This window comes from Spermophilus citellus, assembly GCF_964194105.1.
Source record: "Spermophilus citellus genome assembly, chromosome: 1".
Lineage (NCBI taxonomy): Eukaryota > Metazoa > Chordata > Mammalia > Rodentia > Sciuridae > Spermophilus > Spermophilus citellus.
In genome coordinates, this window is record NC_138182.1 from 172,100,321 (window position 1) to 172,114,127 (window position 13,807).

Below are 13,807 nucleotides of genomic sequence, written 5' to 3' on the forward strand. Positions count from 1 at the left end.
GGTATGATTTGAGCAGAAAAATTACAAAAACACAGAGTCAGTTAGTATTCTGGAGCTATAGGAAATATTTGCTTATCATATCTTGTCTCTTTTCCTTTCTCTCCTGTGTGCATGTGAAGTGATGTATGTTTATAATTCAACTATTCATGTTTAGATTATTTCAAATTATGCACATGATTTATCAAAATCTGTACTTTTGCCTGTAATTGGCAATGCTTAGTCATAAAATATGAGTAATAAAGGCTTTAAGTGGAAATGAAGAAAGGATAGAATAGGGAGGGATTTGTTTTTGATTTTTTTAAAAAGGTATTATTATGTTCATCCAGATTAAAGGAATCTAATCCAATTGAAATCCTTCTTTTAAGGTGGTGCCAGAAAGGCATTTGCTTTACTTTGTAGTGATGCTAGGACTTGAAATAACTTACCTAGTAATTAGTTACTTCATGGGAAAGAAAAATCTCATTTGTGTTTGCATTACTAAAAATGAAGACAAAGAAGCCCTGATGTGGTAGACCAGTTCTCTTCCTCTGTCAGTGGCGGTAGATGTTTATCTGTTGCTGCCTGAACACTGCATGTGTATCTGGATGTATCTGAGGCCTTCTGCCAAGGCATACAGAACTGATCCTGCTATCCAGCGAGCCACATTGCTCCCAGCTATTGCTTCTGGCATGGTGACCCACTACATAGCCCATTTTGGACAACAGTTGTTCAGTGTGACTGTTTCTTGCTCCTGAAAGTCAATACATTACAAATAGGTGTAAGAGTTCTGATTTCCTTTAAAAGCATTATTAGATGAGTATCCTTCCTCTAACTCTCTAATTATTCTCTTCTTCAACCTTTAAACTTTTGCCACTTAAATAAAGGATTCAAAAGGCTACAATCTTTTCTTTTTCACTTCTCTATCACTGAGGAGGAGAAAACCCTGGGGAAAGTATAAATGGTGTTAAATGCATTTTTGTGCAAGAAGTAAGACTTTATTGATAATACTATCTGCATTTGGAAATATTCTGCATTTGGAAATATCCATATGTTGTTCAGTTTCTTTCTTCACATCCAACATGGGCTGTTTCTGGCATCTAGCAATAAAATCCGGGTGTTTTCCTGTAGGATTCTTGATGACTGCTAATATTTCATCTGAATTTCCTCTTGCAAAATAATGTAAGCAAATTTTCCATATTGTATTAATGAAGGAAATTCTCCCACTGGGTCCGAACCCATGTCACTTTGCCCAAACAGAGAACAGTTGTATTACATTCTGATGTCATTCTTATACTTGTCTATTAAATATGTACAAGAGTGGATCTAAGTCATTCTGCCTTGAGAATTTTGTATAGAGTGACCTATTTCCACTGAAATGGCACGTAAAACTAAAGTAAGCATTTTCTTCTTTAGAGTGTTATCCTACATAGGCAAAATTTTCTGCTCACAATTTGAAGCGCTGTGAAGCAGTGAGAGATTGTAGAGTCTCTGTCTTCGGGTACGTTTTTAAGTGGTGTAAAATAGAGGCTCTTAATATTCTACATATTAATATTCTATATATTAAGCTCCTTGTCTTCTAGTGTCTTAAGTACAGAAACATTTGCCTTGTTATTGGAGTCAGTCACATCAGAGTCAGTCCGAGAACTTAAAAAAATATATATATATGGATTTGAAGGCACCAGTCCCGGGATTCAGATTCAGTCAGTCTAAGGCACAGCTTTGTTGTCAATATCATTTGCAAGTTTTTCATTTGATCTTAAGATATGCCATGTTTGGTAAACAGCTTTAAATCCATAAGAAACTTTAGTTACTTTTTCCTATAATGCACTTCATGAAAACATGAGGAAATAAGATAATGACACTGATCATGCTTAAATAAATATCCTAGTGGTTTTTTTTTTCTTCAAATAAAACATTGTGGTGGCAAGGCACTAGGTTGTTAGGAATATCCAGCTCAGGCAAACTTACATAATATGTCAAAATATCTTTGCTACTCTCAGGCTGTCCCTTTGTCCATGGTTGCCTAGGTGCCTGTACTGGTCAAGATAAATTAGGTAATACTATGGAAACAGTTCCAAAATCTCAATAGCTTAATACAGCAAACTTTATTTACTACACATGCTCTGTTGGACTGTTGCTTTGCTCCAGCATTTTCTCTGGGGCCTATGCTGACAGAGCAGCCTCTGTCTAGAACACTGCTGGTTACTGTGGTAGAGGGGCCAAGAAGACATGGTGAACCACACACAGGCTCTTAAGCTTCTGCCTAGCTGTGTCTGAATTCCATGGGCAAACATATATAATCCCTCCACAAGGAGGGATATAAAATATTTGATAATGAGTACACCACATAATTCTTTTTAGAAAATTAATAATGCTGGCTGGTCTTAAACTTATAGAAAACAAGTTAATTTTTGGTTATGACCATGTTCCAGGCACCATTTTGACACTGGGAATGCAGGTGTAAATGGAAAACACAGAATCCCTGAACTCTTGGGGCTTTTATTGAAGGGATGAAAGGGGAAAATAAAAATAGATAATTTTCTTAAACAAAACAGGATAGGGGAATAAGAGTAATAAGAATGTTATGAGCTCAGTTTAGACAGAGTGCACAAAGAAGTATCTATGTTTAGGCACAGAATTTAAAGAAGAAAGTGAAGCTCATTCATAGACATAGGGGAAAAGACTTTGAGACAGAGAAAGCAGTTATTAGCAAATGTCCTATGGCAAAAACATGTGTGGCTTGGCTGAGGAACTAGAATAGGGTCAGGATATAAAAAAGGGTGAGTTTGTAGAAGGAAGAAATGAGTCAGAAGATGTAACCAGGATACTAATTAGGTAGAACTGTGCAACCATGATAAAGACCTAAAATTTTCATTCAAAGAGATGGGAAACAATTGGAGGATTTTGAGCTGGGAAGGAACATGATCCTAATTTCATTTTAAGGAAATCTTTCCACCTTCTGTTTGAATATAGACTCCTTAAAGAAAGAATAGTGGAAAAGGATGACCAGCCAAGAGACAAATGCAGTTCATTCAAAAGAAAGATGCTGGTGGCTTTGATTATGTCGATGGCAGTGGAAGTGGCGAGCAATAGTCATTCTGAGGATATCCTGTTGATATAGAGCTGACTGGATTTACAGATGGGTTGGATGTCAGTTTCAAGAGAAGAGAAGAGACAGGGAAAACTCCTAAGAGGTTGGCCTGAGCAACTGAGTGAATGGAAGTCCATTTACTGAGTTGAAATCATGGAGAAGAACTAGGGGAAGGTGAAAAGTTCGTTTTCAGATAAGTTTAAGATGCCTGTTATACAACCAAGATTGGGTATATGAATATGGAGGACAGGCGAGAGTCTGGGACAGACTTAGGAACTGTGGAACCATAAGGTGAATGAGATCCTTTAGGAAATAAGTGAAAATAGAAATGAGAAAAAGTCTAGTATTGAGCTCAGTGAATCATCCCTTTGTATAACATTTCCATATTATATTCACTACCCATTCATAAGCCATTTAGTATATCTCTTATCAGTTCTTCATTGTCGTGATGAAAATAATGGACAAGAACAAATGAAATGAGGGAAAATTTTATTTGGGTTCGTAGTTTTAGAGGTTTAATTCATGGTTAGTCAGTTCCATTGCTCTGAGCCCAAGATGAGGCAGAACATCATGATGGAAGGATTTGGAAGAGTAGCACTACTCACCTCATGGCAGCCAAGAAGAAAAAGAAGGAGAAGGAGGGAGAGAAGAAGGAGGAGGAGAGGAAGGAGACTTCCAGGGTATGACCCCAATGATCCACCTCCTCCATCCATGCCTCACCTGCCTACCCAGTTAGTCCACTCAAACTTGGATGTACCAATTAGGTTACAGGTCTGATAATCTAATCATCTCACCTCTGAACATTTCTGCATCAACACAGGAGCTTTGGGGGGACACTTTGTATCTAAACCATAACAGCATGTATTTCAGTTATCAAACACTCTGTTATGGTATTAGTAGAGCTTATGATCAAGGGACCTTTATTTTACTTAACAATGCCCCAAAGCACAAAAGTAGAGATGCTGGAAATTTTATTACAACATATTCTTATAATTATCCTATTTTATTTTGTTTGTTGTTAATCTCTCACTTGCCTGATTTAAAAATTAAACTTTATCATAGGTGTGTTAGTATTAGAAAAACAGTATACATAGAGTTCAGTATTATTTGGCCTTCAGGTACCCAGTGGGTGAATTAGAACATAACCCCATAGATAAGAGAGAGCTATTATCTATATACTCAGAAAATATATATTCTATTTTGTTTATTTTAGCACTTGTCATTCATTTTATCTTAAGTTTACTTACTTATAAACATGAATTTTATTTTTAAAGTATTTTACTGTGGTAAACATTGATGAAAGAAAGAATACACAAAAAAGTGGACTGGAGATTTAAGATTACCAAAAAAAAATTAAAAATATAACTATCATATGATTCAGTAATACTGCTTTTAAGCATTATCCAAAACAGAAATCAGGATCTTGAAGAAATCTTAACATTCTCATACAGAAACAAAATAAATGTCCTTAGAGAAATGGATAAAGAAACATGGTAGGTACACACAATAGACTACTACTCAGCCTTTACAAAGAAGAAAATTCTGCAATATGCCTTAACATGGGTGAGTCTTGAGGACATCATGTCATTTGAAATGCAAGTCACAGAAAACAAATAATGCATGATTCCACTTCTATTGAGATATTTAAAAATAGTCAAATTCATAGAATCAAATACTTTTATAGAGACTGCAAAGGTCAGGGATGGGGGAAGAAATGGGGAGTTACTAATCAATGGGCATAGTTTCAGTTAAGAAAGGGGCTGGGGATGTGTCTCAGGGATGTGTCTCAAGTGGAAGTACACTTGCCTAGCATGCATGAGGACTGGGTTTGATTCTCAGCACCACATAAAAATAAAAAGATATTGTGTCCACCTAAAACTAAAAAATAAATATTAAAAAAAGAAGAAATTAAGAAATTCTAGAGATCTCCTGTATAGCATTGTGCCTGAAGTTGATAATATAGGACTGCACACTTAAAAATTTAAGAGGGTAGATCTTATATTAATTGTTCTTACCACCATAAAATGAAAGTTAGAAAGATATTAAATGAAGGAGAAATCTAACCCCCCCCCCCTTTTTTTTTTTGGTACTAGGGATTGAACTCAGGGGCACTTGGCCATTGATCCCATTCCCAGCCCTATTTTGTATTTTTATTTGGAGACAGGATCTCATTGAGTTGCTTAAAACCTTGCTTTTGCTAAGGCTAGATTTGAACTCATGATCCTGCTGCCTCAACTTCCCAAGCCTCTGAGATTACAAGCTTACATGCGCCACTGTGCCTAGCAATTTAACCCTTTTTCATGGCTGATTATTCTGACAGTTTTTGCATAGTTCATCACATCTTCACTGGTTAGAAATATTATCTTTTAATGTAAGCTATATCTATCTATCGAAAGTTAGACTTGCTTTATACACACACACACACACACACTTTTTTAGGTGATTTATTCTATTCCTTTGACCTATTTGTTTATTATTTTTCCATTATTTAGTAAGTACTGTTAAGCTTTCTTTTTGATCATGATGTGTATTATTTTATTAATTATGTTTTTCATTAAAAGTGCTAATATGTTATTTAGTGTTTTCACATGTAGCTTTATATGGAATTCTCTTCTCTTAATATCCTGATCTGATTTTGAGAAATCCATGCAAAATACTCTGGACCTGTGTTTTGACTGAGTTTTCCTTTTGGTTTGTCCTGCTAATCTATTCTGGTTTTTAAAATTTCCTGGTGAAATCACATTCATATTTCTCTAGTAAATTCAGTCATTTTGATATTTTAAATTACCTTGTATAAAAATATTCTCTTTTTATTTTATGATTTTGTAGATTTTATAATCTCTTTTGCTATTCTAATGTTTTTAAAAAATATTTATTTTTTTAGTTTTTTTTTAGGTGGACAGATATCTTATTTTACATTTATGTGGTGCTGAGGATTGAACCCAATACCTCATGCATGCTAGGTGAGTGCTCTACCACTGAGCCACAACCCCAGCCCTATTCTAATGTTTTATTCTTAATTAGATCATCAAAGATTTGTTTATTTTATTGGCAGTTTCAAAGAGGCCTTGCTTGACTTACATATTCTACATGCTTTGAGTCCTTTTCTACATTCATTGGATGTGTTTTTACATTTTTTTCTCATTTGCATTAATTAGTTCCTTTATATTTAATATTTGGTTTTTTTAAGTACTTTTAACTTAGTTTTTATTATTTTATTATTTTGTGTGTTTTAAAATTTTCAAGAAAATTTGTATTGATCTCTTGTATTTTGATTAGAAGATGTAAATTATGGTTTTTGATCTTGGGAGTTTATTGTGATTTTATTTTTACCTGAATATATGATCTACTATTGTGAATGAGTGTTATGTATTTGAGAAAATCTTTTTTCAAATGCTTATCTGCTTATTTAAGTATGCTATTTTTTCCAAATTCCCTAAAAATCATACATGGTTTTTGACTACCTGCCTTTCTGAGAGAGGTTTGTTAAAATCTCCCAAGTTTGATCTTCTCTTGTTGCTGGGGTGGTCCTAGAATGTATGTCCCAAAGTACCTACAGAGTGTATTTTCCATAATCTCTGGAAGCAACTCAGATTTCCAGAGGGAGAGAGATGGGAACATAATACCCAAAGGTCCTTAATGCAATGCCTATTGCATTATTTCTTTGCTTCCCTCGTGAAACCAGACCAGCAGTTCACTTGGCAAGCCAGACCCTCTCTCTCTAGAGTAGAGGTAACTGCATGTAATTAATGAGCAAAGCAGTCTCTGTCTATAGGACATTATTTGTAAGATGTACTTGATGTGATGAGGAAAATTACTAATTCCCTGGGGAGAGTCTCTGTATACACTCTGAGCATTCACTTACTTTCATGAGATACAAATTTGTGAACTGTTAAATGACCAAATGTCTTTGGCAATACTACCTCCCTTTCAAGGGAGAAAGTTTGGCTTGTAAAGAAGTTGAAAATGTCATGCCTTCAGAGAAATACCTCCAAAGAAAATTAAAATTGAAGTTTATTTTAGTTTGTGGAGTATTTTCACATATACTAAATAATTTTATACTAGTAACACTCTTGTGACAAAAGTAAAAGTGACATAATTATCATCCCCATTCCAATACACTGAGTACTGGAGATCAGATGTAAGTTATTCAAAAATATAAAATCCATATGTGATAAAGCCAGTATTGAAATACAAATTATGACAGCGACTTTGGAGTTATCCAGACTTCATCATAGCAGTATCCTTCAGTCTAGAGATTCAATATCTATGGGAAAATTCTCCTTGGGTTCCAATTCATGCGTGTGATGAATTTTTGGAAATGACAATTCCTCAAATGTAGTTTTAAAATAAATATTAGTTGATTTTAAATAGGAATGTGCTAGATATTTTCCAGCTATTCCATTCACTTTTTCCACCATGCTCTGCATATCTGGGGGTTGACTTAAACATAGCGCCATTGGGGATCTCTGCTCTATGAGATTTGGTGGGGTTGGCCAATAGAAGCACCATCGGGAGACTCAAGGAAGGCAGAGAGTGAGGCCTAGATATTTGCTCCCCTCATTTCCTCTTTGTTGGTTCTTCCGGCATGGCCATGTGACTTCCCTGAGAATCCCAGCTTTCTAGAGGGGCCTTCTTCACCCAGTTCTCTCTCATGGTTCCAGTAACAACTTCTTCCGTTTACCCCCTCAAGCTTGGGTTGAGTGGTTCCTGACTATTATTTACCCCAAAGTACTGCACCATACCTGTGTTTTCCATCTATCATGCCCATACCTTTATAAATGGTTTCTTTTAAAAATCAATCCTCAAATTATCCACTTTGTGCCATCTGTTTCTTGCAAGGAACCTGACTGAAAAGGAAACAAATGACTCTTAAAATGTATGGTTTAAGTAAAAAAAAAATGGGTGAAGGAATAAGTTTTCTAACTAAGCCAAAAGTTATTCATATACTAACATCTGATTAATATAGTTTTGGAAAGGAGTTGGCTCTTTTAATATATTCTTCATTGGGGATTACACATTTTTCTGGACCCAAATCATAATCAGATCCAAAAGAGCACTAATACTTTATATATTGTTAATAAAATTTAACATTAACAGAAAAAATAAAGAAAAACAATCTTTTCAGTTTCCAAAGCAGAGAGAAAAACTAAGGCATTGTTTCTAGTTGACTCTGTTGCCATGCAAAACTCTCTGCCACACCACCCTGAGAAATCCCTTGGCAGAATTAGATTCTCCTAATTCTTAGGCAGGCATGGGGTACTGTAAATGTTCACTTTCTAAAATTCAGTGTGAGACAGTGGGATTGGTGATTATATGTTGAAGAAGAAATTGAGACAACCAATTTCCAGTTTCTGTGCATGGTGGAGACTGTATTGTGCATCAGAGTACACACACACGCACACACACACACATACACACACACACACACACACACACACACGAAGGCAAACCTTCAGAGAAATGGTGTAAGTCTCAGAATTTATTCTGGTGCTTGGGGAATAGATGGGAATGGAGGCTATTATGATCCACTGAGCCAGAGCAGGGTGATATGCTGACATGTTTGGTATTTTCTGCCAGTTGGCCACAATTCCAGTGGGTGGGAAAATATACTTCATTTCCATTTCTCCTCCCTAACTCCCTTGCCATGGCTAATTTTTAATATAATGCCATAAGGAATGTTATCACTCAAAAAATAAGAAAGCAATCAGGTTACATTGTGTCTTAATCAATATAAGTTTCCACTGTCAGCGTGGAGTGGGGTATCATCCTCCAGTGGATTTGTTTTAATGGTTTTTTTTTTTGCACTGACCACATTTAGTCTCTCTTTTGCATTTTAATAAGAATGGAGAATCAAAACTAAAATATTATGACTAAAATAACTGAATGGTCTGAGGTAGAGCAAGGAGATAATAGGTCATTCATTTTAACACTTTACAGTATTGAAACAAAGTCTCTCTGTTGTTATTGAAGATGAGTAAAATAAAGTGGTCTATGAGAATTTTAAGTTTTAAAATTTGTGCCCTTGAACACTTATTGTGGTTTGCACTTTCAGCAATGTAATAGATGATTCCTCAGACCACCAACTTAGGGACGTAGTCATTCCACAAAACATCAGAACACTTTGTACATCAGTCTTTCTAGGTCTAAAAAAGAGCGATAAAAGTAAGCCATTAGAAACTAAAATTAAGTACTAAATGCTAACACTTAATTAAATAAAATTAGCATTTATTTCTGAGTGTATCAAGATGGCTAAAAATAACTATTTTAAATCAAAATGGATAAATTAAGAACCATACAGGATATCAGCATGGTAGTCAACTATAAGCTCTTAGCACTCTCCCCTGCAATATGCACACACAAAAAAACAAAATAACAAACAGCGGTATCTCAACAAAAATAATTAAAGGAGAACACTGAAGGGCAGCCAGGAAGCAATGGAAACACTGGAGGGCCACATAGAGAAGATAAAGAAACACATTGGCTTTGCCACCCCATCTTCCCATCAGGGTCAGTTCCAAAACAGGCTCTGAACCCGTTGAGGGCGTTTCCTAGAGTCCACATGCTGTTACCCCCAAAGAGCCGATGTTGTGCCCTGACTCCCCTCCCCATGGCTTGTGTTGGTGTTGTGCTGTGCCATCCTGGAGTTGGAGCCACTACTAGAGTGCCTCTGCTCTAGGAGTGAGCAGCCGCTGCATCCTGTCATCAGACACAGTAGTGCCTTGCCTTCTGGTAGCATGCCACTCAGAGCAGAGCTGCTTTTATACACCATGTCCTTTGGGGTCAAGCTACAGTGATGACCCACATCTGGGAATTCAGAGTCTTGAACTACTGAAGTAGTTACCTTCCTGTGTCAAAGGAGAGGTGGTGTCCTGGCTCTTGGGCTCTGCTGATCCATGTAGCCATGTTTTCTGAGACACAACAGATGTGGAACTTCTTGACCCAGAAAATCAGAGCCCTGACTGGGCGTTGGCACCCTGTTCTCCATTCTGAACAGCCACAGTGCTCTGCTTCCCTGGAACTAGACTAGCCCTTTGCAATTCAACCTTCTGAAGCACCGCACCTTTCCAAGAAGTGGAGTCATTGCTGTGCTGCTCCTCACCCCCGAGCCCCACCAGCACCACCATCACCAAACACAGCAGCATCTTGCCATTATCAGACATTGCTGCTGGTACAGTTGGCCTCAGAGAACCTGAGCTACTGCCATGTCCCACCATCCCAGGTTACAGAGTGATGATACCTCATCCTTTCAGAGCCGGAGCTGCCACTGTGCCCTTTTGGTTCTGGTTCCAAATTGCAGCTGTACTCTGCTCCCTGGGGCCCAAGCCTCTGGAGCATACATTTTTCCCTTAGGGCCATTCCAGTGCCATGCCCTGATCTCTCACCTCAGGATCAAAACCAAAACTTCATCCTAGCCCTATAGGTACAAGCTGCTGAGGTGCCCCAGAGACCTCAGCTTAATAAGAGAACTACACCGATGCATACCTTGAAAAGTGAACCTATGCTTCAAGTCTCAAATGTTATAGGTGTTTTGTAAATTTCTGAGTCCAGAGACATGGTCTCATAATTACTCTAAAATCTTATATCCTGAATTTCAGTGCTACTGTGCTTACCTGTGAGCCATGCCAAATCCAGTACCACGAGAAAGATCACAGCTAAGATTTCCTACTGCAAGGAAGACAAAAACAGGAGGATTCGGAGGGATTCCAACATGGCGGCAGGCGCAGAGAGATCAAGTCTCTGACCTCTTCAGCTGTGCAGGCATAGGGAGTCGTAAACGACCTAAATCTGTTTGCTCAGGATCACTAGGCAATGCTGAGCTGACGTGGATCTGGGGCGAACAGTCTGGGCCTCTCAGAACACACACTGAGCCCGGATGGGCTGAATTCAAGCGCCTGTTCAGCTGCTTCCCGCAAACAAACAGCTGTGACTCAGCACTAATCCATCTGGCTGAAACAACTGGTCAGCCCTTCTCATTCTACGGAGGTAAATGCCTACCGAGCCTTCATAGGTAGAGGTCACAGGTTTGAAACGGGCCTTGGGAGAGACAGCAAGGACCCACCCGTTGCATTGGTCACCCGGTAAAGGGAAACGAACTGTCGCCATTTGCAAGAGATACCACCATGGCAGAGAACTGACGTCATCAGACTGCAGCGGAGGAGATAACTTCATTGAAACCTGCGGCTACAGGTGTGTAATTCCCTAGCCTTCCCTCTCCACACATTGGGGACACCTTAAGGGCCCCTCCCAGCTCTCCCGTGAGCATGATAGCCAGACCGAGGGAATCAGAGGTGGTGCGGGACCCGCAGCACGGAACTACCGCTCCCACCAGTGCTGACAGCTGAGGTCTCTTGCACCAGCTACCGGGGGCGTGGCTACCGGAGGGCAAGTAACGCTGAAGATTCTCAGCCCCAAGCTCAACAAACTTAGGGTCTGAGGGAATGGCAAACTGGAAGAGTGTGCCCAGTCGTTCATGAAAACAGGGCTCCCGGGAGCAGCAGACCTGGCGTGTAGCCAGTATTGTGGTGAGAGGGGCCTGGCTAGAGGAAAAGTGGGAAGTGACTAGACAAAAGAGGAGGCCCTAGACACTCAGGATTGGAGACTCGCCCAGTCTGGGAAGAGCTGCTGCACAGTGATTGGTTCCCGCATATTGACAGGAGAAACTTGACCTGGTAGGCACAGCGCCACCGACTGGAAGAGAAGTTAATCAAACTCTAAGACTGCATTTATTAGTTTTGTTTTCTTTTTTTCTTTTCCCTTTTTTTCTGATTTTGGTTTTACTTTCATTTTCATTTTTCTTTCTTGTTGTTTTTTAAATTTTTTTTTACAATTTTTTTGAAATTTTTTTTCTTCTAATTTTAATTTCAATTTTTTTATTATTTTTTAAAAATTTTTTTTCTTTTTTATTTCCTATTTTTTTTCTTCTTTTGTCTTTTCATTTCTTTTCAATTTTCTTATTCCCCCTTCCTTGAATTCTACCTGCTTACTCTCACTCTTTAGTGACTTCTTCCCTTCCCTTCTAATACCTTTCCTCCCAAGCATCTAATAAATTTACAAGAGTAAACAGTAACTCATCAGTCAAACAGAACAAGAAGTAACATGAGCAGCTTCAAAAAGCAAGGAAGAAAAGGAGTACAAACAATGCAGGACAGCCTAAATATTCAGGAGGACCTAGAGTCATCAGAAAAATGGTCATATAAAGAACTCAAGGAACACCTTAGACAGATGGAATGGAACCTTAAAGAGGATACAAGACAGCAAATTCAAGCAGCGAAAGAACACACTGAGAATAAATTACATAAACAGATAAAAGAAGAAGTTAAGCATCTTTATCAGGAGATAGAGATTATAAAAAATAATCAAACAATAATTCTAGAAATGAAGGAAACGATAAACCAAATTAAAAACTCAATTGAGAGTATCACTAACAGAGTGGAGCAAGTAGAAGCCAGAACGTCAGATAATGAAGACAAAATATATCATCTTGAAAAGAGTCTAGCCAACTCAGAAAGGCTGGTAAAAAATCACGAGAAAAAGATGCAAGAGTTATGGGATAACATTAAAAAACCAAACTTATGAGTCATCAGGATAGAAGAAGGTACAGAGATTCAAACCAAGGGAATGAGTAACCTGCTGAATGAAATAATTACAGAAAACTTTCCAGAAATAAAAAAGGAAACAGATATACAAATTGAAGATGCACACAGGACACCGAGCACACAAAATCACAGTAGACCAACACCAAGACACATTGCTATGAAGATATCCAATATATAGAACAAAGAGAAAATATTAAAAGCCACAAGAGAAAGGAGACAGATTACATTCAGGGGTAAACCAATAAGTTTAACAACGGATTTTTCATCATACACACTGAAAGCAAGAAGGTCATGGAACAATGTATTTCAAACACTGAAAGACAATGGATGCCAACCAAGAATTCTGTATCCAGCAAAATTAAGCTTCAGGTATGACAACGAAATAAAAATCTTTCATGATAAACAAAAGTTAAAAGAATTTGCAGCCAGAAAACCAACATTGCAAAGCATTTTGAGCAAAACACTACACGAGGAAGAAATGAAAAACAAGAAGCAAAACCATCAGTAGGAAGTGCCTCGGTAAAGACAGAGGGCGAGGGGAAAGATAATCATGGAGAAACAAACTAAATTTTTTAATAAAAGGATAAATAATCAAACATGGATGGAAGTACAAACCATATATCAATAGTAACTCTGAATGTTAATGGCTTAAACTCTCCAATAAAGCGACATAGGCTGGTATCATGGATTAAAAAAACAAATCCAACAATATGCTGCCTCCAGGAGACACATCTGATTGGAAAAGACATACACAGGCTGAAGGTGAAAGGATGGGAAAAAATATACCACGCACACGGTCCTCCTAAGCAAGCAGGGGTGGCCATCCTCATATCGAATAAAATCGACTTCAAGACTAAGTTAATCAAAAGGGATAAAGAAGGACATTATATACAGTTAAAAGGAACCATTCACCAACAAGACATAACAATTATCAATATTTATGCACCAAATAATTGTGCTGCGACATTCATAAAACAAATTCTCCTCAAGTTCAAGAATCAAATAGACCACAACACAATAATTATGGGTGACTTCAACACACCTCTCTCACCATTGGACAGATCCTCCAAACAAAAGTTGAATAAAGAAACTATAGAACTCAATATCACAATCAATAACCTAGACTTAACTGACGTAT

The 13,807-nt window shown here is 37.7% G+C and overlaps 1 protein-coding gene across 1 annotated transcript in view; it reads left to right on the plus strand.

Annotated features, from left to right (window-relative positions):
- Window positions 1-10,704, plus strand: part of LOC308648681 (zinc finger protein 474-like) — a gene marked incomplete at both ends in the record, with an annotated part of 64,796 nt that extends 54,092 nt beyond the window's left edge. The window contains one exon of the mRNA XM_081293619.1: window positions 10,669-10,704. Coding sequence (XP_081149745.1) covers window positions 10,669-10,689 — 21 coding nt within the window. The remainder of the gene's footprint in view (window positions 1-10,668) is intronic.
- Window positions 10,705-13,807: the final 3,103 nt, after the last annotated feature.